Source organism: Pezoporus flaviventris, unplaced genomic scaffold (assembly GCF_033815535.1).
Source record: "Pezoporus flaviventris isolate CSIRO_AGI_PZ_B2104156 unplaced genomic scaffold, CSIRO_AGI_Pfla_v1 ptg000029l, whole genome shotgun sequence".
Taxonomy (NCBI): Eukaryota; Metazoa; Chordata; class Aves; order Psittaciformes; family Psittacidae; genus Pezoporus; species Pezoporus flaviventris.
In genome coordinates, this window is record NW_026892577.1 from 13,448,496 (window position 1) to 13,474,503 (window position 26,008).

The following is a 26,008-nucleotide window of genomic DNA, read 5'->3' on the forward strand; positions in this document are numbered from 1 at the left end:
CAATATTTTTATTTAATAATCCTCTAGTGGTGCATTATAAGGCTCTGACACAAAAATGCAGACAGATCACAGTACAACAACTTTCCAGAGGCCAGGTCAGCCTCAGAGTCTGCAAAATAAGGTATTGTGGCAGGATTCGGGAACCACACCAACTGCTGGGAGAAGAGAGGTACAGATTTCCTGTCATGTCTAGAACAAGATCATCCCTCTTTACCGCTGCTGTAGTTGCAATATAAGCCTAGAGCAAATGCTGGAATTCTAAAATTGTGCATTATCTGAAAACAGATGTAGGCCCCGGCAGATAAAATACTGGGGCTTGACAGCACTTTGTTTTCTTCCTGCTTCTGCTGTTCCTACCAGTACATGCAGTGGTACTGAAAAATTTCTTTTACAGGTCACAGATAAAGATAGTTGTATTTGAGAAGATGATCAGATCTCATCTTCTGGTTTGGTCCTTTTATAGTTAATCTCCCCACTTTACAACTGTGTCAGAATTGTAGATTTTGGCTAATCTGTTTGTCTCTGGTGGTTGGAGCTTTTTCCATTGACAGCAGTTCATCAGTACAGCTAAACAGAATCACTGTGAACTGTCAAACAGATGAAAAATGAGAGCTTACAAAATAGAATACTCGCTGAACTGAGAGAAAACTTCCAGCACCAACAACGATGATGGCAGGGGAACAGAGACTATCTGGTTTTAATTGCCAATTTACACACAGCTGAGCCTCTACTTATCTGAATTAGTACTTCTGCTAAATTCATGATGGTTTTGTCCTGTGCTAAGCCTTGATGTTAGCAGACACAATGCAAATGCAGTGTTCCAGGGATAACTCCTCTCTCAAACACCAGCAGGTGGTGGTTAGTCTGAGGACTGACTCCTCAGGGAAGATTGCTTTTTCCCTCATGTGGGCAACTCCTGCTGCGCTGAGAATTTTTTGACCCTGCCTGCAATCATCAAGGTGATGAGCATGCAGTCATTTTTTCAGTAGATGTTTGTGATTATTCTCAATTCCAGGCTTCCTCTTTTTTTCTAAGCCCAAAATATAAATTAACTTTCCTTTTTATTGAAAGCTTGCTTCAATTGCTCTTGAAGTTCTGTCTAGATAACAGCTTATCTTTGTATTGTACCTCAGAAAACCAGCATTCCATTTTATCATGAAGTGGCTGCCACCAAACACTGGTGAATAACTGTCAATACATGCCTTATTCTGTCAAGGATAGGTGATTTGTGGGAGATAATTCCTGTTTAGCCTGTTGATTTGCTCTCTTATCAAAAGATGTTTCAAGTAAATGAACAGCATATAAAATGATATATAAAAATATGTGAGAACCATTTGTCTGAAATAAATTTTGTTCCAATGCAGTGAAATGCAGACAAGACTGCAGTAACAAATGCTCTTGCCCTTTTAAATGAAAACCAGTGTATCAGGGGGATTTATACACCACCAGTAACTCTCTCATAATCTAAAAATAATCACCAACTATAACATTAGGCATAGGCAGTCCAAGTAAAAAAAGAGCATGTTTAGTGTACCGATGGTCAAGGGCATGACTTTAACGGAGCCAATATAATGGCTCGTACTGCCCTTCCTGTTAGGAGTTGTTTCAGTTCCCTGCTCCCAGCTCCTGACAGGGGCCCAGCAGTGTAAGGTGGGTGGCTGTGAAGGAGGATGGAGATAGATAACATACCTGCTCCTTTCCAGCCAGCCATGAGACTGATGCGAACACCTCATAAAACTCACCTTCACACTCACCTCCACTTGACTACATGAATTCACCTTTTTCTTTGCTGCTAGATTTAGATTTATATTTATTACAGCACTACATATGTGAATCTGAGCTGATCTCCATGAATGACTGTAGCAGAGGGGGTCAGAAGAAGAGGGCTTAGCAAGGAAGCTCCAGCTTCCTCAGTCTTGCTCTTTAATGTGCAAGTAACATCACTTCAGACTTGCAACACAGTGGTTAGTAGGCATAAGTAGGTCTAAGGCCATTCAAGCTGACAAATCTGTGACTCATCTCTCCTCTGTATCGGCGTAATATGCTTTCTGCATTAGCTGAGGTCTTTGAAATAAAAAACTGACAATGGAAAGACAAAAGGAAACTTAACCAAATGTCATAATTAATTCAACAACATTTTAAATCACCAACTGCAATGTTATTAAATTTTGCTGAATGGGAAATTAAATAATTCAAACCATTTCAAATCTCACAGAGCAATTCTTCAATTGAAAGCTCAAAAGTTCAGATCAGTCTTCAGAGGGGTTAATTTCTAATGGACAGGACTTCTCTGAAGCCAAGAGCATGCATTATCTCTGCAATGTTCTTTTCAAGCTTACAGCTCTGCAGAGTACAATTTATTCATCTGTCAGACTTTATGCACTTCTTGCCAGGGAATCATTTATATATTATTTCTCCAAACCATAAAATGAAAATATTTTTTAGAAAGAGAACAACCAGAATAAAGCCTTTAAATAAAAATCAGCTGATTCAGAGTCCCTTCTCCATTTTCTGTCTCCTTCAACCACATTGCCTTGTTATTTACCCTTAAGTTAAATCAGTCGGATGAGCTTTTGCTCTCTGTGACATTATTACAGAAAACAGGATAAGCAGTTTATCCTTTCAATGTGCAAACCTGGCATCTCTTCCAAGCAGATGCATTAGCAAGCCACCACAGCAGGTGCAGCCCAGGGGTGCTCACACCCAGCAGTAAGCCTGACTCAGGGGGAAGGGAAGCTCCTGCTGTACAGCAAAGAACAGAGAAAAGGGCAGACAATTCCTGTATTGCTGTGTAATTATGGTCTTCATCCACTGTGCAAAGTATGCAGTTCATGAGTTACCTACTGCTGCCAAAGCAGTTTCTCTTGTTCTCTGTAACGAAGGCTCACGCTGCTCTTCTTTCCCCAGCACTCAGGTGCCTTCACATACCCCCACCTGAAAGTCTAGGGACAAGGGGAGACTATCAGAAGTCCTGGAAGGCTAATACGCATGATCCTCTCTGTTCAAGGATATGCCAGCCTTAAGTTACAAAGCTCTGCAAGGAAATGTTTCTTCCTCCTCCATTCCTACGTGACACAGGAAGGCTGCTACCGCCACCAGGTTGCCTGATACTTCAGTAAGACCGTGTTTCCAATTTCTAAGAACCTTATCAAGTTTTAAGCACCATGCTATGTTCACCACACTGAGTAACTATGGAAGATTTCTTCCGTGTTAAGTTCGGTCACTTAATGGGAAATTGCAACAAGTCTCCGACAGTCTCAAAGTTTGAAGCAGGGAACTGAAAATCAGATGGACCTCAGGTGGTTGAGGTGGTGGCTTTTATGATTCGTATAAAGAATCCTCATAAACACCTTGAAAATTTGAAGGTTGAAGCTGCTTAGTTGGGATTTGATTAAGCTGAACTGGAATTTCCCATAGGTTTTTTCATGCAAGGGCCATGTTAAGTGAAGAAATGGGTCTTGGCACCTCGTGGCTACCTGCAGTACTGTAAAACCAGGCCTAAAACCAGAAAGCCTGTCCTCCAGAGCTCTCAATTTCCATGCTTAGCCTATCCTGTTCAAAGGCAAAAAGGTAAAATGTGGATTCAGCGATAGGTGTAGTGAATGAAGGACAAGGAGGTTGGGGACTGAGTGGTCACTGAGAAAAATGGGTAAGAGACTGTGGCATTAATCTGTGACACACAGCGCAGGAGCTGCAGAAGGGCTGGGGGTGCAGGGGGCTGTGGGTCACAGATTGGGTGAAGGCATCAGGTGACAATGGGTGACGAGATGAGGACTGAGACTGGCCAGGGGAGAAGGATGTGGATCCAGAGACAGGAGGTCAGGAAGAAGGTCTGTCACCATCAGAGGCTAGAGCAGAGTGTGTGTCGGCTCCTTCCTAGCTCTCCAGCACCTGGAAATGCCAGTGATGGGGCTTATCGCACAGACACACATGTCCTCACTGCTAGTACATCGAACATGTGACAGATCTGGTGGCTCTACCGCACGAGATAATGCGTGCCCATGTCACTAAGGTGACACATACAGACAGCTGCCCTGCTCCCCTTGTTTTCCCTTGTGTTTGCATGCTTGTCCATTACACCCCAAGTCTGCGCTATCAGCACTTCACTGTCAAAGCCCTCCATTGTGTCAAATGCTAGAAATACCAGAACTACAGTGACCTATGCAACCTTATTTCTTCCCTCTTTTGTGAAAGGATCTGTCTGTGATGAGACCATTCACTCCCCGAGGCTCCTGCATGACACTTTCTCTGAACCTTGCTCCAAAGGCAAAATTGCCATTTTCCCGAGTTTCCCTGTGGTGCCTGTTGTTACAGCGCCAAGCACACCACAAGTACAGCCTTCCCCACGGCTGGGTGGGAAATGGGCAGCGCCAGGAGCCTACAGTGCTGATGGATTTAGATCACCTCACGCGTGATGCCTGTGACCTGATACGTGTAATCTTTTTCCTCAGAGTAAGAAGGAACGCATCAATCACAGGTGCCATGGACAGCTCGGTGCTGCTGCAGATTAACCCCGTTAATTCATGGACACGACCCCCTTAATAAAAACAAACAAACCCTCACAACAAACCAAACCAAAAGGGGCTGCTGTGAGGTAACGTGGAGCCTGCGGCGCCCACCGCCCGCAGGGGCCCTGCCAGAGGCCGCCCGGCTGCCCCGCCGCCATATTGCCTGGCTGTCCCCACCTCCACGGAAGCAGGGCAGGCGGCACTCCCGGCCGTGGCCCCCGTACGGGCCCCAGCAGCGGGATACAGGTTCCGACATTCGTTCTCATCTCCCTCCCTTCACCGAGCTCTCTCATCACTCTCCGCCGACCCGCTGCCTGTCCCCCCGCGGCACACGCCGGACCCCGCACGCCGCCTCACGGTGCCTCGGCTCGGCGGCACCTCCCCGCGGCCGTCGGCGCCGCGTTCACGGCCCCGGGGTAACCCTGGTCAGGAAAGCCTGGGAAAGCCGTCGGTTTTGGGACGCAGCCCACCTAACGATACCGAACTTGCAAAGACCGCATGCAGTCTTGTTCCTTATAAAACACACACCCAGGCCACTCCAGCGATCTAAAAGTCATTTATTTTCTCCGATTGAGCATTTAAAGTCTTCCTTATTATCTGTAGAATCGTACAGACACGATTTTCCTCAGAACTTAGAAAATCTTTTTCATGCATAAAGATGGGGTGCACAACTCTTCACATTGTTATAGGGAATACACAGCAAATGTTGTCTTATATAGCACCAAGAGGAACTTTAATTACAACGTGAAGGAAAGACACCACAAAAGCTGCTTTTTTTTTGTGGTGAATCGTTTTAAGCTGACATTTTTATTCTTAAGTAGATGGTGTTTTCCAAGCAATGAAAATTAAGTTTTACATTAAAAAATAAACTATACCTGTTTGTTTAAAAAAATTCACACTCCTACAACTTAAACTATGAAATTTATTTTCTTGCATAGCAAATTCTCTTTCAAACTTTGAAACAGATAAAAAACGAAACAAAAATGCAGTGCTTCCTTTCCTGGTCTTCCCTTACCTCAACCTGGTCAAACAGTAGGAAGTAATCACTGAATATGCATGACTACATCATGAACCTGAACATTCCTCTGCAAATTAAACGTACAGTCCTACTCTTAAATTTATTATGTAGAAATGGCACTAAAGAGTTGGCACTAAAGACTTCAATATTTATTGCAATTAAGTCACTTCTACTTGACTTTCCAGATAAGAAACTATTTTGGTAAGTGCCAGCTCTAAATACTCAACAAGGGACCCTAAATCACCATAAATATTCATTCCAAGATGAGGGACTAGATGTGATGGGTAATCTCAGATACATATGCATATCCATTAACTGGAGGCCCAGGTAAATGGTTGGAAACAGCACTGATTAGCATAGTATAAATACTACAAAAGAGGAGATGTAATCGAACTCCCTTTCTTACATGGAAAAGATGATAGTAACATTTAGTGTTAAAACCAAAGGAAAGATCAGTTGAGTAAGCAAATATGATTGATGTAGCTGCTTTCAAGAACAGAACTTCACTGTTTGCCCAAGGCATCCAAGAATTCAAGGGGCCAACAAAGACAGGACCACTCTCCTTTCCCAATGCTTTTTAGCCATGCTTTCAGGGCCCGGAAGAAACATTACAAATTCAGCTTTTAATATTGCCGAGCTGCTGCTGGTGTGTGGATACTGCAGTGCCATCCATTCTCACTGTATCCCTCAAATTGTGCAGTCTCTCTCCTCCACCACCAGCATACCACAACTGTGACGTTGTTGCCTATACATTTCTGGTTTACCTCAGTATGTTCAATGAGCCAGAAATTACCAACAGAATAAGTAAAAGAGTTTTTAACCTTACTAATTGCGCTATCCTGTATAGTCTTATTTAATCATACATACAAATTTAAGCTCAGTTTTGTTTTGCAGTCCATTTTCTGCACAACTGCCTCTTCCCAAGCTGCTGGACAACCACACATACTAAATCTTTCCACAGAGTTTTGAGAAGGTATACTCTTTACTTCAGATTTAAAAAAGTATCAGATTAATTACAATGCAAATGCATACTTTACAAATGCAGATATCCATTATCTTGGGGTTTATCTTTTTGCTTGCATGGTGTATGAGGACTTCAGGTAAACACTGAGGCAGCTCTTCCAGCACCTTTGTAACAGATCTCTCTCACAAAAGATCTCTGTAACACCATTGCTAAATTAAAGCTCAATCTAACCAGCTATGAAACTACAGGACTCTGTTTATTTCTATACAAGACTAAGACCCTATATCGATCTCAAATCAAAGACAAAACATGAATGTTACAAGACTTTCAAGGCCTATGAAGCTATTCCAATAGTATTTAAGATTATTTTAAATAACTAGTCAGAATTTATGCCAAAACCATTAAGATGTATGTTTTATAATCTGGGGCTATCAATAATTCTACAAGGCAACACATTTACTCCAGAAGTCAGGCCAGGTTAAGTATTTAGTTAATTATCTCAAATGCCTTTTTTTGTGTCCATTTAGTAAAGAACACAGAGGTAATAAAATTCATGAGACATTCTGCTACTTTATGATGTTGCTTTCAATACTCAAAGAAACCTAGACTGTTCAGACACTACAAGATGTCTGAAACTGAGGTCTTATATTCACTCTTTATTACTCACAATTCAACATTTAAAAAAGCCTAACATATTATTAGCTATACAGCACCACAGTTGTGCATTGGAAGTTTACAGACATAACACATCACCCTTTTTCACAGGAATTTATACACAATGACACAACAGATAGGACATGATTACCAGACAAGAAGTGCAAAATGACATATAACTAGTTGGTTTCAACTCATATGCATTATCTTCCACTTCCACATTATTGTTAAGTGGCTCATGAGCACCCCAGCTCACACTTACACTGAGCTTAATACAATCTTCTGTAGTTTCACATTCATAACATCTTTAAACTAATGATTACTGACATTTAAATTCAAGTGTAAAATCCAAACTACAAGCATTCTTTGTATACGCATTCTTCAAGTTACACAAAACCTACAAGCTATTCTGCTCTTACATATACCTACTTCCAGGAAAAAGCTGCGTAAGGTACATTTTTATTAGATTATTCACAGCAATAAAATCATATTGTGCATACAACAGCAGATCAGTCTCCTGCTGCAGTTCAGGAGCACCTGTTTTTAAATTATTTCTGAAATACTTCTACTTGCTTAAATCTCCCCCTGGGCTGAGCCTCAGCAGCAGTCCAGTGTGGCTGTCCAGACTTAGCCATACTGCAGATGCCATTTTGTTTAATTTTACGGATACAGCTCAGCATGATTAGAAGGTAAATTCTAATCACAAAAAAAAAATAAATCCTAGAACATCCAGTGCTAAAGGGACATCAGTGACACTTCTGGCTGATGTGACAATGGGAGCTACGTGGTCATCTCACTTTGGAAACAGAGACACAATGCAATGCGAGATGAACAGTGGGTGACTCTGCCCTTGAAGATGACATGTACCAGAACTAAACAATCAGCTTGTGGAGATGCCAGATCCAGTTATACATACAGATTCCTGCATTTCTAGAATACACTTTGATGCTGCAGAATCATCACAGTTTCTTTCTCTTCCTACAATTTGATCTGGAAATGAGGATTAATCAAATCTGTGAACAGAATTATCTTCGTATACCTTTTTTTCAGATTCCTGAAGCTTCATCCTTAACAGGTTTGTGCCAGTAAATGACACTGGTATCTTGCAGTCAAAACACAGAACTTCAGTTGCAGTAAATGGTCCTAAGAAACAATTCCGCTCCCTACCCAGCCACCCCCCCTTTCAGGGTACTGCAGAAGGTTTGGAATGCACAAGTATTAGCAGGCTAAAAGTTATGGTAATGACAGAGAAAGCGGGGAAATGTTGAACTGTTTGACAGCTTACTGACTTTACAGCACTGATGGGCACTAAGCTGTGAACTTCCCTGGCTTTTACACACATATGCAAATAATCATTTGGGTTGAAACCTGTCCTGCTAAACTTACTTCCTTCCAAAGCAAGCTGGAAAGTTTGAAAAATACCAACTGAACTCATTTTTGAGCACTACTGCTGTGAAGTGTTTATGTATTTCTGGTGGTTTAGACTAGCTCCAACACTGCCTTATCAAATGCACCACTTTTAATACTATTCAGCACATTTTTAAGACCCCTGTCCACTAAAATCATCACATCCAAGATCTAGATCATCAAAGTCTCAGCCTCAGCTTTCACTAACATTTGTACACACCCACATTTTCTACATACCATCTTTGTGCCTGCTCTGAAATGACTCAGCCTTAACCATGACGAATGCATTAATATTGATCTGCATCTCCCTGGAATTCACAAGCAGGTTGTTTTTTAGCTCTCCCATCACAGGAGTTCATCCTTCACAGCAGACTTCACATAAAAAGCGTGTTTTCCTATGCCACAACTCAGTGTTTAGTGCAAGTTATCAAAAAATCAGCTTCATTTCCATCTCCTCTTAGAATTCCTTTACCCTATTTTTCTCACTTACCAGGAGGTCTGTAACGTAGGTGGGGACCTCCCTGTTCCCTTCTGTTGAAGGTGTTCTTATTTTGTCGAATTTAAGCTTAAAATTCTGATTTTAAGCATTCACCACCAGAACACGTGCATGTATGAGCCCATATGTACCACGGGACAGGGTTGAGGAGGGTGGGAAGGGGGTCCCGAGTTCCAGCTGCTTTCCCATGGAAAATTTTCTAGTAACTGCCAAAGATATGTAAAGTACTACGATTCCTTACTCTCCTTCCCGAAATGGAAGCTGAGCAGGCAGTGAAAAGCTGTAATGGAATCTGAAGCAGAAGAAAGCACAACTAACCCAGAGTAAGGTGGAGGTAAATCCTTAGAAAAATGGAGGATTTAAACTTGGATGCCTCGCACTAGTTTCCTACTAGCTAAGCCTAGTCACTTCCTCGCTCAGTGCAACAGTAACCTGAAGTCCACTCAGAGCTGTGTAGCTTCTCTTATCCACTGCACAAACAGTCCAGAATTTAATCCAGAATTTTTCACTGCATCACTGAAAAGGGAGTCCTGAAAGTTAACAGCAGCAAAAGCTCAGCAGTGTCGTGTCCACATCTTTTAATGCTGCACTTAGAGTTAACAGCCTTAGGGTGGCTTTGAAATAATAATTTAAGAATCCATAAATATTTTCTATCTTAAATTCCCTTTAGATGCTAGAGTTCAAGTAAGTGGATTTAATTGTGACATCTCCCATTCTGCTGAGCCTTTGCCCTTACACACTTTCTTCCTTTGAACTGCAATTCAGATTTCACATACCATTAGCATTTATATTCTACCAACAGCACATACTGTAACTTATGGGTATATTCTTTGAATGGTAAATAGCAACTGAAATGTTTCAGATAGAAACCTCTCAGCAGAGTCTACATAGGCCAAGCTTCTTTTGATACTACGTGAAAGGTAAGAAAGGTGCCTGACTTTCTGATCTCTTCTGCTTTTAAAATAGCACAGAGGTGCCTTGTATTGTGCAGCATGAAGCAACAATATTAAAATCTCACTTGAAATTAAAGTATTTCAGAATTGGATTTGAGTATCAAATTAGGGATTAGCTCAAGAGAAGGGCCCAGGTGTCACTGCAAATGACCGTATCAGTTCAGTGGTCAGCTACTGAAAAAATACGGAAGAAAAAAAAACCTGCATGAAGAAAGGTATAGAAGATAACTGTTTTTCACTTTACAGCACACCTGTAGCAAAAGCATTCTAACCAGAAATGGCAGAGAGAAAACAAAGATTCTGCTGACCTTGTGTTAAAACAAGAGCTAGAAAATAATACATGAAGTTAAAAAGGTGTGTAATGCTTTCTCCACACATTACAATTACCCCGTGGAACACATTATGGGTAAGAGCTGTTCATGTCCAAGTGTCTAAATAATGTTCTGAAAAAAGCTCTAACAATAATAATTTTATTCAGAGAGCTTGATTTTTTTGATAAAAACCAATAAAGCCAGTTTATCAAGATTTACACCGATCCCTAATTATTGGGAGCGGAGAAAGAGAGCCCTGATGTTGGGGACAAATAATTTTCCAGGTGGGTTGCAGGCATTTTGTTTCTTTGCTCAGAGTACCAATCAGTGTTCACAATGCCAAGGACAAAACCTGTCTCTTCTAACACTGCTAACTGCCAGATAATTACTTCAAGGAGCAGAAGCCCCTGCTGACATATCTTTACACTGTCAGAGTTCAGAACTCACACTATTTACTGTTCTAACAATCAATCACACTTAATTCCTAACCTTTAGAAATGTAATCTTTTGGCGTGCATAAAACAAAGAAAATGGCCAAGGAAAGCAATTTCTCAGAAGCAACACTGTAAAGCTGCACTATGCATGATTCAGTCTGGCTGCAGTGATGCTTCTGAATTTACAGTTTCAGATTTGGTAATTAAAATTCTGTCTTGTGCAAGTATTCCTACCTTTCTATTATTTAGTTTTCGAGAGCAACAGGGGTGGATCTACCTATATTGGATACGACATGGGGAAATCCTGGGAAACTTGCCCAGAAGTGACTGGGAACACTTCTCCAGCAGCAATGCTATTCAGCCTAACTAGTCCAAGCAACTGGCTACCAGAAAAATCACAATCAACATATAATAAAACACATGCACAGACTGATAGATGTAACATTACCAGTATGCAAAAAAATTAAAATGAAACAAATTAAGAACTCCAAACATTAAATTCAGATTGTTTATTGTAAACAGAATAACTCTAGCACTCTGTCATACTGGCTGTGTCACATGCACCCATTTCCACATCAATTGCTTAAAATAGCACTTGCAAAAATTACAGTTATGTAATAATAATTTATGGTTTCTTACATAAACTAGTTAACAAGCACTAAAATTGAATTACAGTGTATTCTAGGTAGTTTTTTATTGCTTGTAGACACTGCAGCTTTGGATCCATTATAACGAACCCATTAGTATGCCTGAGTTTATCAAAATTTACTGCTATATCAAACTCAGAAACTGTAAAATGCTGGAGAACACTTAAAAGTAATTAAGAGTTGCTGGAGAACTACATGGGTTTCCACATCCAGTCACAGAACTTTGAAATTCTACATTTTTTCCCCTGGAAAGCATGATTTGTGAGCTAGTGTTAAATACACTGCTATTCCAATTTATGTATAGAATTTAAGAGTCAATAGTACTTCCATGAATATATATATATCTATTTATTTTTACACACAATAAAAGCCGTTTCATTTTATTCACTGTAAGAGTGGTATGTTTAAATATTAAATCCCAAAATATATATTTTATAATATGTTGTCAAAAATTTAATATATATATAATACAAATATTTTGACTAAAGAAAAACTATAAACAAAAGCAAAATGCAAGAGGGTTAGAAAGCCCATTTTATGTAATGGATCCATGAGATATGTGGTGAACACAGACACCTTAATTGGTTTTGCTTATGTTTAATATTTTTTTCTGAGACTACAAAAAAAAAAATGCTAGTGGCCTTCCCTGGCAACAGGTTACATCACAAGCTACAATCAAATTTATTAAAAAGGTGTTGACACGTACTGATAACCTTTATAATAACTTTTAAATACACTGTAATTATTCAGTTAAAAGAGACTCTCAGATAAACACAACTTAAGGCCCTTACCCTGTCAAGCATTCATATAATTTGGCTTCAAAGCCAGTGTAAGAAAAAAACATTACTTCAATTACAAAAACACTCCTATCAAATATACCTGGATTCTGACACGTGACAACACCCATGTCACATCAGGGCCTTAACTTCGGGTTCTTTTAAGAGGAACCAAATTCTCAGTAACACCCCTGATGAGCAGATTTTATATCTTCAGTGCTTTGCATACTCCATACTGTCTGAAAAATTGCAATCAATTTTATGCATTAAACAGGCAGAACTTAGTAGGATGCTCCCTTACCTCCTTCTGTCTTGGGGCTGTACCAAGCAAAAGACCACTCTGCAGAAGTCAGTATACGTGGTGAAGATTAGACACCATATATTATTGTTTTGCTGTTCTACTAAATTATGGAATATATATACATACATATGTATATATAATTTCAGCACAACTCTTCCTCCTTCTAGGTTCTGTGCAGCCTTCTTAAAGAAGTAGGAAGAAACATTTTGTGATGTAACCTGAACCACCCCCTGGTTCTATGCCAGTACTGCACTGTCCCAGATGCCTTTCTGAAGGAACAAGAAGGACCCCCACAGATGTATCAGAACTATAATGTGTCTGATTGGTTACAGGGCCCCTATCTGACATTCACCTGCTCTTGAGTCAAGAACTAACATGTGCTTAAAGTTAGTTGCACTATTAAGTGCTTTGCTGGACTGAGACCTAACATAACACATGAGGCAAAACAGACTGAGTTCTCCCTCAGTACATACGCAACTGAAAACAAAAAAATTACAGCAAATAACGTGTTTTATACGCCAAACGGAAACAATTCACAGTAACCCTAAAAAACTGAATGCAGTGTTGACAGTATCAACAGACTGGGACAACACTTTTGATAACAAAAATAAGATGCACTATTAAAGTGTTTCCAGCATTTTACTAGTTTTAATATAAAATGTCCCCCAATTTGTATAGAAAGATTAAAATCATGCCCATATCTTCAATTATTCTCATTAAGACAATTCTCACTTACTACCATGTTGTCAAATTTCCTTTTCTTCACCCCCCACTGGTCTTCATAAAACTTAAATAGAAAATATGTTGGTTGCGTTAAGGATCAATTTAAAAAGTATCATTCAACACATCCCTTCAAAAAAATGTGAAAGTCTCTATTTGTAAGAAAAATTGTTGCCCACATCCCAAAAAGGACCTTCTTTTCCTCACCCCCTCCAGTCTCCAATAAGGTAAATTATTGGGATACTAATGGTGGTTTTCAGGAGTAACAAGGATATTTCAAGCAATTTTGTCTGGAGGGTTATTTTATCAAAATGAAATTTTGGAGGGATATACTATTTTAAAAATATACTGCATCTACAAGTTTTTTATTATTATTGTTTCAGTTGATTTTGGTTTTCAACAGGTTGTCTGTAATATAAATGACACATGACCACAACTGATTTTTATATACTCTCTATCCCTAACACACAGCTAATGTCAAATGAACCAAGAAGGAATTCAGGACTTTCATAACGGACAGAACCATTTATCCTAATGATCTTTAATCATTTTGTTCATCATGAAGTCCCCTGAAACCATGTCAGTACTCATCATTTGCATTTCTTCACTGGGGTTCTTCACAGTTTTGCAGCCATGAAATTGATATGTGGTTTCACCAGTGGGAAGAGTGGCAGACTGCGCTTGAATTCTGTCATATTTTCTATCACACTCGGCTGCAAAGAAGCATATGCAAAAAACAGCCTGCTCAGCATCTTTAATCACAAAAGTGAGAAATTCCTCGCTTCTAACTTTTACTACAGCTACATATAAACACATCTTTCTCTTTTCTAAAATATCAGTGATTCACACTTCTTTATTACAGGATCCCCCAAAGTACAGTGTTATTTTTCGTGAAATAAATGGTTTCATGTTTCCTCTATATAATTTGAAACAGTAGCTATAATGCAGTAATTACGTTACTAATAATGGCAGAAACTTCAGTAAATGCAGAGCTTGTCTTTTCATTTACAAATTCTACTTCAGAACATCCCACCTATCCTTTCAATATCAGAGGTAAGATTATAAAAACAATAGCAATTCAATAAGTTACTACTTTTAGCAGCAGTAGCAAAGTACATTTTTAGTATTTCAGTCACAATGGCTAATACATCAACATATAATTCATACAGATGTTTCCACCATGGCGATTAGTTCACCTATAAGGGCTGAATAAGAACATAGATCTACTTCTGCACTATGAACAGTTACTTATCTACTGGGACAAACACTACCATCCTACTTCAAGAAAACTCATTTAAGGGCTAGCCCTGTGCTATGATACTTAACCACACAGTGAAATATGTAATACTTGTATGAAGGGAATTCAACAAATCGCATCCTCCACAGGTTACACTTTGATGGTAACGCTCATTGATATTTTAGGCTTTAAGATACTGACCAGATAGTTGGTTTTCTTTGGGTGTTTTTTCTGGGTTTTGTTTGTTTTAAACAAAGTTGATAAATTTGTCAATGCCTATTCATCTTTCTCTTGACACTTGATAAATCTGATCATATACAATCAGTACTTTCAGACAACTATAATCTGTATTGACTCCACAGTGCAGGTATTCAGTAAAAAGAAAACAAACAAGCAAAAAATAATCAGGAAAAATCCCTGTTGTTATTGAGGACGACAGGGCATGTAGAAGAGAGCTGAAATGTCAGCCCCACAACAGGATGAATTTCAGCAAGTTTGCTTCTCCCTATAAATTTATACTAGATTTCCATATTAAGAATACAGCCTGGATTTTTTTGTGTTGTTTCTTTTTACCTGTGGTAGGGGTGGTGCTGGTGCCAGGTTCACATCATTTTGGCATGGAAATTCTCCAACAACAGGGCCTATTTAACATCATCAAAATTAATTCAGGACCATAATTTAATCAGTAACTTTCACATAAGAAAACTGTTTTCTCTTAAAAGACAGGAACAAGTATCTATATGAAAAAGAGGTTATTAATTTTGAAGTAGCTCTAAATAAGATTTTTTGAACATTTGTCTTTAGAATTACAAAGAGCTTAATCCATTATTTAATATGAGAACATATGCTGAGGCAGTGGCTTTTATTCATTTTACTTACACATAAACAGAAGGTAGAAATAAGAAGTGCTAACCTTCTGGTCAATGAATACTTCAAACTGTTTTTCAATACAAATTATGAGAACAGTAGTACATGCCAGTGATACATACAATAAGAGCAGTGCAACACATTTCATCTTTTAGTAATGACATGCTTATGGAGGCGTGGGGGTTACTCCATGTACCAAAGTTCTGGATAGCAAATCTGCCTGTCCCCATCCATTCCCTACTCTAGTCCCCCCCAAAACTTTCTGCATCCAATCCTCTTGTCCATAAGAACTTCTTGTCTTAAAAACCTTAAACCTCCCTTCTACCTCCATACTTAAATTTCAACCTAACCTTCATGCTAGGAGTTCAAGTGCTTCACTCTCTGAAAATTCTTCTAAAATCTCTACTGCTTCTGATTCTTTTCCACTATCAGAGAAAATTATGTGACTCCAGGAGGATGGGTTCCCTCTGGGAACCTTTTTAGTCTTCCTGCACTTGGCAGAATGCTCATTTGGACTCATGGGAAATGCATTAAAGTCCCAATTTCTCCTTCATGGCAGAAGAGAGGCCACATGCCAGATCAAACTGTTTAGGAATGGAGTGTATGCAGAGATAATACCTTGCTATAATCTCTGTAAGAATAACCACTTGTGAAGTTGTCTCCCATGCTCACCTTTAAGATGATACCATTTCAAGCAAATAATAAACCACTCTGGCAATGTTACCGCACTTGAAAAAGTTTTCTCTTGATAAGAAGTATTAGAGCTGTTTCTATTTAGTAATGATTAGTCATGAAAACTGAAAAGATTCTTTGAAGCAAGTCTTCTTTACTCAGCTGCAGTTACAATTTCCACAGTACCATAAAAATCAATCATTCTGAGACTGGAAGGAATTTCATGACAGGCATACAGCTATCTGCTTCTTTCTGTTCTATAGAAAGCCTTTAATGTCCTTGATTTTGCAACCAGTTATATGCTGGAATTTAAGTCCATTATAAACTGGTGAGAAACCCACACAAAACACCACAAAAGTTTTTAATCTCAGTTTAGTTATATTAAGCAGAAACACTTTAGACCTTTTTCCCTCTTGAATTCTAAAAATGTAACAAAACAGTTTACAATGCACAGCTAATAACAATTTGAAAAAAAAACCTAAATGAACTTAGACTTTCTCAAGTTTAAGTATGTTTGACATTCCCAGAGGGTTGGGGCTTTTTGTTTGTCTGGTGGTTGTTTTGTTTTTTCCCCTTTGAGTGTGCTTGAATAAAACTGTGGACATTCATTGCCTGTCAGGTGAAAAAAACAGCCACCACATAGTACTGATAGCTGCAAATCTTAATTTCATTTTCCCTGTAGGGCTCTTACAAAGTTTTATGTTTGTTTTAAAATATCCCATTGGAAACATGACTGCTACTTTAAGATACGCTGTTTTAATATCAATATACTTCAAAATGGACGTGTACTTCACAATGAATTTTGTGACCAGAAGAACTTGGTTTGAAGCACGCATGTAAAGAAAACCTGTCAAAGCAGTTTCTCCTCTGAAAGGTATACAACCTCCAAAGCTGAGTTTTTCTTATAGTGCATTTATATCATATAACATGGTTATCTTTAACTATGACTTGCTTGAGCAGGAACTGATGAAGTACTATATTCAGCACAATACTTACAGGAATCCATTTCCCTTGCGAGGACATGTACTGATACCTTATGTCTTCTGGGAGCATCTATTGCCAACAGCACCTACAGTATAAAACATCGAGTCCTTCAGGTGTGGGAAGTGTCACTCACATTATAAAACAGTAAAAGAATGAAAGCATTTACATTTTAGTTTAAGCTTTATAATGAAGGATGAATTCTGGCATATCACCGAATCACTGAATGCTCTGGGTTGGAAGAAACCTTGAAGATCCTGTAGTTCCAGCTTCCCTGCCATGCGCAAGGACACCTCCCACTAGACCAGGTTGCTCAAAACCTGTCCAGCTCAGCCTTGAAAACTTCCAAGGATGGGGCAGCCACAACTTCTCTGGGCAACCTGTTGCACCACCCTCATAGTGAAGAATTTTTTCCTAATACCTAATCTAAATCTCCCCTCTGTAAGCTTAAAGCCCTTCAGATATTATTAGAGGTCATCCACACAGTATTTTGAATTATTTCACAATCAAGAAATTAATGCACTGTTTCAGACTTAGAAAATCTGGAAGTAATAGGAACTCGGCCATTAACTATCACAGTATCAGGAACCTAAATCTCTGCAGAATTTCTAATCCCTAGCAGCCTTCTGGAAGCAGATCACCCTGAACACAATTATTAAACTCAGCTGGGCTAGCTCACTCATCTAACCAATTATTTCTCCTTTGAAATACCAGATGATGATCAAAATAGTACAGATTCCTACATAAACAGAATGCGGATACTTGATCAAGTTATCATTTATTAAACAACAGCTACTGAAATTCCATTTACTACATTTGTACTTGCTGCATATCTTCACCCATGCATTAAAAAAAAACAAAGAGAAATAAAGAACACAGATACACACATATGCATGGTTCTTCATGGGCAGAACTTTTTCCATCCAATAGCAAGTCCCTAAGACACATCTTCATTACTTTTCAAAGTATTCCCATAGCTGTTAGCTGCTCCTTGAGTAATACAACACTGCATACACTTTGTAGTATAGCGAATTATCATTGCCTATGAAATTTGTTACAAACCAGAAGGAATGAAGCCAAGTTTATTGGGGGGAAGGGAGAGGACCCTTATTATTACAATTGCTTACATTAGATATCTAACAACTTCATGCTGATCTGCAATGTATAATTATTGCATCATTATACTGTTCCTTTGTTCTGCCTAACTATGAGAGAAGGAAAAAAGCACTGATTTACAGTGAATGAAGCTTTAAAAATATCCATTTCATTCACAATTCATACACACAAAATAAGCTAAATCATTTATTATAATTTATTAGTTGAAGAAAAAAAATAAAAGAATAAATTTGCAATTTTAGCCAAATTTGGTCATAGAGCAGCACATTTTTTTAATTCATAAAGGATGGATAAATGAGACAAGAGAAGTGTTAAGAGCTGGTAAGAACAGAAAAAAACAACCCACCAACCAAAAAAAACACACAAGAAAACCCAATCCTTTCCCGCAATTTTTACAGTGTGCTAGTTGCCATTAAACTAAGTAAGGTTCAGGAAACAGAATTAAGGTATCTGCATCAATCATATCATCTACCTAAAACAGGCATAAGTATATGCTTTCATATCTATCCAGATCACATCCAGTTTTAGCTACATCTCCTTCCACGTAACACTTCAACTACATGACTGACTTACCTTGTAGAACTGTATAATATCATCCTTGGTCAGAGTCTTTAGATAAGCCACTTCAATGTTATCTGCACAACAATAGTAAAAATTAGAACAAGTCTGCAAATCATAGCTCATTATTAGCACACTACTTATTCAAAGTACATTTCTTTCAAATTCAGATGCTATAATTGACTGCAAATGATATGCTTTTCATTGTTAACTTTCAAGCTAATACTTGCATGACTAAAAGTGTCATTGGAAGCTTGACAGAAAAATTATACTTCAGTAAGTCCATTTGATTGGACTTACTAAAAAAATGCATGTTTGAAGAATACTGATTGCACTTTATGTTATTCAGTAGCTGAAAAAGATATGCCTACTTCTGTATATTATCTTCAAATCAATGTTACACATTTCTAATGCAGACTGATTAACGATGGCTTTTATTCACAGTTAGGAAACAGGATGGTAGGATGTACTTTGGCAGGATGTACTTATATTAATAAATGTAAGGAACAGTGCCTACATCACACCTGTTAGGGAATAATTACCTTTAAGATATCTGGGGACAATGTGTCTTAGTAGCTACACTGCTTCATATAAATTTAATCATAAGGTAGTATCACTTCTGCATAAGCAGGAACATTTTTTGTTGTAGGCATGCTTGCTTTTCTTAGGGTTAGCAGGAAGAATAAAAAATAAATGCGTGCAAAAGAACGAATACACAGCTAAGAAGTCTGTGAGGCAGGCTGTAAGTAATTTATGTGAAGATATGAAGTTTGACACAGTTTGGAAAATTACAAGACATTTGGGAGAAAATTTTTAAGTGAAGTAAAATTATTATAATGATAAAAATGTAAAAACCTGAAAAAAACCTTTCACTTCTTAAGGCTAGAATATGAATTTCTGGTTTTGACAATTCTAGCCCTATTAGAATCATTCATGAAATAAGATTAACAGTGGGTAGAGGGGAATTAAAGATATAAATGTCAATGGAAATAATGAGTAGGATTCAGATGTTGAAGATATGGCTACAGCTAGCAGTAAGAAATTCCAGAGAGACAGTATAGATCCAAGTATGGTAAAAAAACAAAACACTGAAGGCAGAGAAAAATTAAACTGTTTCATCAAACACAAAAGAAGTACTTGAAGGGTAAGTTTCCTTGCAACTCCATATACTCAGGCATGAAACCTTGTCAATAGCTCTCATTCTCTCGAGACCAAGATAGATGACAACTCAAAACTCTTCATTATTGAAACAGTTCAGTTTCTGTCGACCAGAAAGCCTGTATTTGTTATTGTTACTCTGGAAAGCCAATATTGTGCATGTAAAGCAGGAAAGTCTCAGGACACAGACTTTTATGTAAGTGTCAGCCCATTTTCAATAATAACACTTGAACTTGGATCTTATTTGATCTTCTGCAAGTTTATATCTTCACAGTATTGTGGATGAATTAAAAATGAGCAGTGTTTCTTCAGGCCTACTCTGAGCTGAGACAGGTCACATGTTAGATGAGATACCTGCTATTGCCTCTGCCATTGCTCCCCCTAAAGAACTGTGCAACGGGAAAAGGAATCTGGTTCATATGAATGTGTGCACCATCAGGAATGTCAAATTGCATTTGAATGCATCTCAGTCAAGCATGAGGCACATATGTAATACAGACATCTGAATATCACAGAAAGAAATTTGAGCTTATGTGAGATTAATATTTGAATTCAAACCACTTCCAGTCTTTGACATACACTATGTCTCACTGAGCCTTAAGGGAAAGAACAGAAGGGCAAGGCATCATTCACCAACCCCCATCATCTGGGGAACATCACAGAACACATTTATCCTTGTATTACTAACAGCTCCCGCAACAGTGAGTGCGCAGGCTCCACAAATGAGTTGTTTTCTCAAGGCAGAAGGAAGAAATAGAACTTACAGAACACGATCACAAAAAATATATTAAATTATGCACAGGCTATGTGAAAGTTTAGGTTGTTTCCAAATGAATTTGACACAGCAATTACAAGTGCAGCCAAACAACAGCATTCAGTTTTAAAGGAACTGTAATTTCTCTTACCTCTGTCAAAGTTATACTGCTGGGAAATGATTTCACCCCAGTATTTAGCACATTCTGCAGACAGCTTCTTTGGTTTGTCTAGACGACGAATTGCTAAAGCTTGTATGTGTTTTTGGAAGGCCTCTTCTGTCATATCCTCTATGCATTTCTCCATAGTTTTTAAGAATGCTTCAACTCTGCTTTCTAAATAGTGTGGTGGCTTTTCAGATTGTATAATAAATCGCAGTCCTTGTATGCCATTTGCCCGACGTGGACCACTGAACACAATGTAACCTTGGCAAAACAAGAACAGTCAGAAATTAAAATTATTTAAAATTAAAATTATATCATTTATAATACAGAATTAAACTTAGCATAAAATTGCATTCCTGTCAAACATGACATGTTTGCTGTCAAACATCGTTAAGTTTAATTTGGTATTATAAATGAAATAATACATGTTTCCAAAATAGGCCACCGTTATTTTACAGATTTCTTGGATGCTCATGTTAAAAGTTCACACAGTATTTCAAAGTCCTTACATGAACAATACTATTGTGTGTGCATCTTGGAAGTTCCCATTATAAACGGCAAGTGTATCCCAGTGTTATACACAGCAGCATGATACTGATAATTTATGTTCTACTTCTGATCCACTGTAACCTGTAGATTGTTTTCTACACAAGTGTTACCTAGCCAGTTGCTTCCTAGCTTGTATCTGTGCCATTGATTATTCCTGCCAAACTGTTCCTACCAAACTGCATCTTACTCGTGTTTCTAAAATGTCAAATTTTGAATTCTAATTCTACCTTCCCACACACTTGCAGCCTCTCCCAGCTTCGTATTATCTGAAGATTTAGTAAGTATAGTCACTCTTCTATAATCCAGAGTTTTGATGAAAATACTAAATAACACTGGATCACAATAGAGCTCTGTAGAACACCACAAACAAACTATTCTTGTTTATTCCAGTCATGACTTTCCAAACAGTTTTGTGTAGCACTTCTACCTAGATGCTATTTAGCTTCTTTGAGAATATTATGCACCTTTCCTACTAGCAAGAGGAGACATACGACATCATCACTTCCATTCATACAGCCAACTCTATTTGCATAAAAAAGTTAGGTGTAGTTTGACCCGAGTTTGTCCAGTAATAGTTTCTGAGTTACTTTCTGTGAATTCGGAACTGGTTTGAGAAAACCTGTGTTTTACAGGATTAGAATTAAGCTGACTAATCTGTAGTTTCTCTGCTCCTCTTTTTCCTTTTTTAAGGAAACATTTACCTGCGTTTATTTTTCCAGTACCTCACCTATCATCCACAAATTCTTACTTATAAGACTTCTAATTCCAAGATTTCATAATATTTTTTTATGTAATGTACAGTTCATCATGCCTGAACTTTTTAAAAGCTTTTAATTTGCATGAACAACCTTTAATCTGTTATTTTCCAGTTCAAAGGTAAGGGTTGGACTTTAATCACTGGTATTTATTTTCAAAATCACCTGGTTACAGTTGACATTTTAAGTGAAACTAAACAAAGCCATCCAAAACTATTTTGACTTCTTTCTTCCACAACTAACTACTCTTCCTCTTTCTTATCCTGGTAAATCATTTATTGAATGAACTCCTGGTACTACTTTTACTGTTTAGCAAACTGCTCAACTTCTTTTCCCCCTTATCTTTCCAGGAATCTTACTAACAGTTCCATCAAGTTTACTGAATTTTGCTGGTATTTCTATTGTCTTACTTCCTAAGTCTTGTGAACTCTACCATTTGGCAGCTATGCAGTGCTGGACATGCTCACATAGTTCTTCTCACTGGTTCTCCCCCTCCTCTTTAATTGTTACCTCCAATCTATCAAAACCTGCCAAACCACATTCCAAAAACCTGCTAAATAAGCTGGGTCCTGCCTATTTTCAACAGCTATCTAGTTAAAAGCCCTATGATATGGCTGATTCTGCTAGTTGCTCACAAAACATCTAATCTTGCCTGATATCCCTGGTATTTCATAGTCATCACACTGAGATGTGTTGTGTGAGATGTGTTTGCTTGTCTCTCGCCTTTGGGAAATACTATCCTCCTCATCAGTACTTCAGTTATGCAAAGTCTTTGTCTATCCTTGTTATCCTGTTTGGAACAACCTTACCAGTTCTCAGTCTTACTGGTTCAGGTAACAAATACTGGTACTTATTGATACTTACCCATAGAGCAGTATTCTTAAAATAGGGCTTATGATTCAATCAAGTGCACCCGAAAGTAGGATCACAAGCAGGAAAGAACATACTACTGCTGATTCTTTAAAATGATCTAAAATTTAGGAAACTGATCTAATCTCCTTTTTGTAAAAATTCTAGATATGAAATTTTCTGTACAGTGATCAAACTGTATCTTAAGCCAGAGTTGGTTTCAGATATTTCAGACTTATCTTAAAAATCATGCTTGCTTCTTCTTAATTTAGAGTCCATGTATGGTAACACTCCTTTGAGTCACCAGCAGTTAAAATGATTTACATTTACCCAACGCCCTTTAAATGGCATTCACTAAGCAGAGAAAGAACACCTCATCATGTCTCATGTAAATGTGTGTGTATGCGTGCATGTGTGTACACAGACACATAATCACTATGGGGACACTTACCTAATTGTTCCTTGGTGCGCAGAGTATTGAAGCATGGTTCTGAGATTATTTGACAAAAGAGCTCCAGAAACATATTCTCAGAAGTGCTCTGCATGTCTGTCTGGTAATATATTTCAATGCCACAATTATTATGAACTTCATTTCTCTGTTGATATACAAACCAACCTCCTAAAAGACAAAGTTAAAACACTGATGTTCATAAAAATGTACATTCTTATTATCCACAATTAAAATGATAATGGTCAATCATTTGTGGAATGGAAATAGTAACAAATGGTTTAGGACTGTTAAAGCAGAATTTCCACTAACAGCATACTTTTCACAAAACAAGTAAAGAAAAGATTATTTTAACACATCGAAATGTCACAGCTTGAGCATTATCAGCAAGTAAATTGAAACTGGCTGCTTCTCCTCAAGCAATTATTTTTGGAACTGGAATGGAATTCTGCATTGCCTCTACTGTGTAAATAGCTTCTAAAGACAATTTGTCAGAAACATTTATGAACATTAAAAATAATCCAGCATTTAATATCAATAGCTTCTTTGGTATACGGTAGTTTCCACAGGCTGATTATCAGCTGTGGGTGACTTGCTTTACATCTATTGTCACTCCTGTACAACTCTCAGCAATTCCTTGAATCTCCTTTCTTACACATAATATGTATTTTGTTTTGCATAATAGAAGTAAAATCATATACAAACACCATGAGACCAAAAGAATTTGTAATGAGAAAAAAAGAAGTTACCTGCATAACAGCTTTTAGTTTTCTCAAAAAATAGGAGTCATTTAGGATAATCTGTCAATGAATGATCAATTAATTCTCAATAGTGCTCAAGAACAGTGCTTATTCAAATGTGCATATTAAGTGTTGTAAAGAGTGGGATAGGGCTCTTATTTCCACAAATCATATTGAGTGAATTAGCACTGGATCATTAAATGGTTTAGGTTGGAAGGGACCATTAAGATCTTCCACTTCCAATCCCCAAGAGGTCCAATTACATTCACAGATTAAAAATGAAACCAAATTCATTTTCAAGTATACCAGAAAGATGATTATTAGTGTATAACTGTATTAACAAAACCAGACCCTAATTTTATTTTAAATTTAAAGGTTAAAATAATTTGTAGTCTGATTTTGAAACAAACTCCTAGCAACAAAGTAGTTATAAAATGCCAGTAGCAAACAGAGAATCTCAATGTAATGTATGTTAAAAAACTGAAATCAATCATTTAACTTACTGTCAGGAAGTTGCACTTCTCTGTATCTCACTAGTTGACTGGGAAGGAGTGGCTTTGTATGAGCGTGCTCAATCAGAGTGTCCTCAACCATCTGCATAATTCCTAATGCAGCCTGGAAGAGGAAACGCAAGAGGATTTTTAACAATAATTGGTCATTCTGTACCTAACAGCAAAAATAAGACTTTTCAATTACTGATGGTGATGTGAGAGAAAAGAAAAATCAGGCATAAAAGTAGGGATACTGTAATTTAATAAAAAAACAGCAGAAGTTAAGCAGATCGGAGAAAGCGAGGGCTTCAGGAGCAAGGGTTTTGTGGGCATTTTCTATGTTTATCTTGTCTATATGTTCAACTACTACTGCTCCTCCCCAACACTTGTGAAATTGAAAGTTCAATGGCCTTCTATTTTTAACTTTACCACTTTGATGAACTCATCTTTCAAAGTTTGAAAACAAGATACCTACGATACATCTCAGCAGGTGGAATTTTAAGAAAACAAATTTAAATTCAAACATGCATTTCATTGATGTGCTGGCAGTATTAGGACTCATTGCCCAGATACTTTCTTTTATTTGACGGATTAAAATAATAATAATTTAAAAATCATAAATAGTGAAAAAAATCATTTGTTTCATTCAGGGACTTAATTTTAAAAGCTTTACCTGTTAAGGGTTATGTATTCTTGTAGCCTACATATTGGAAATTACAGCAACTTGCTACAAAGCAGTTTTGGCTGAAAGCCAGAATCTCTTAGTCTGCGCTGCCACAAACAAGTGATCTTATAAAAAGCATGGAAAGTGCTGAAAACTTAATAAACACACAGCCCTTCAAACACCCACACCCAACATCAAAGACAAAAAGACTGATGTCTAACAAAAGCCAGTTTGAAGGGATAGAGAAAAATACCACTACATAGTCTTCCAATCAAGTCACTATATTAAAACAAAATATTTACAAGACTGTTCAGACAGATGTTCTGAACAGGATTAGTTTATTATTCATCCACTTGCAGCAAACAAATAAAACAAACAGTAAAAAAGCAAATATCAAAATGAAATTAATTCCAGAAGAAATGGGAATTTTAAGCAGCTAGATAGGTCTAATTTTTCAAAAATCACAGACTTGCTAAAAAATTTTTCAGTATTGAAAAGTGTCATAAGATTATATACATTTTTATTTAATTTTAGTTGGAAAAAATTTAGATCCAGGTTAAAATTTCCGAGATTTGTCAGTGTTGACGACAGAAGCTTTCCTACCTGCATCTATTCAGAGAGGTTTGCAAATCATCTCTAAACATTATATTGCTATGGGCAAAACAGTACAACTTTTCCAATTCTGTGGCTGTAGGACTCTTCAATAGTCACCCATAATGCCAAACTAAAGAATGCATCTCAGTGCTATGACTGCATCAGCATGGAAATCTATAAACTCTGATCATTCAGTTTCACTTCAGAAGGAAATGACTTCCAG

At 37.7% G+C, this 26,008-nt stretch overlaps 1 protein-coding gene and 1 long non-coding RNA gene across 7 annotated transcripts in view; both read right to left on the reverse strand.

The window, feature by feature from the left end:
* The window catches only part of LOC133272236 (uncharacterized), a 346,583-nt gene that overhangs the window by 17,077 nt on the left and 303,498 nt on the right, over positions 1 to 26,008 (reverse strand). The window lies entirely within an intron of this gene.
* The window catches only part of IDE (insulin degrading enzyme), an 80,524-nt gene continuing 61,772 nt past the window's right edge, over positions 7,257 to 26,008 (reverse strand). For all 6 annotated transcript variants that reach the window (XM_061459134.1, XM_061459131.1, XM_061459132.1 and 3 more), the window contains exons 19-25: positions 24,540 to 24,651; positions 23,300 to 23,467; positions 20,684 to 20,956; positions 18,636 to 18,697; positions 16,962 to 17,034; positions 15,000 to 15,067; positions 7,257 to 13,902 (exon numbers count right to left, since the gene is read on the reverse strand). In XM_061459134.1, coding sequence (XP_061315118.1) covers positions 13,807 to 13,902; positions 15,000 to 15,067; positions 16,962 to 17,034; positions 18,636 to 18,697; positions 20,684 to 20,956; positions 23,300 to 23,467; positions 24,540 to 24,651 — 852 coding nt within the window. In that variant the 3' untranslated portion in view covers positions 7,257 to 13,806. The remainder of the gene's footprint in view (positions 13,903 to 14,999; positions 15,068 to 16,961; positions 17,035 to 18,635; positions 18,698 to 20,683; positions 20,957 to 23,299; positions 23,468 to 24,539; positions 24,652 to 26,008) is intronic.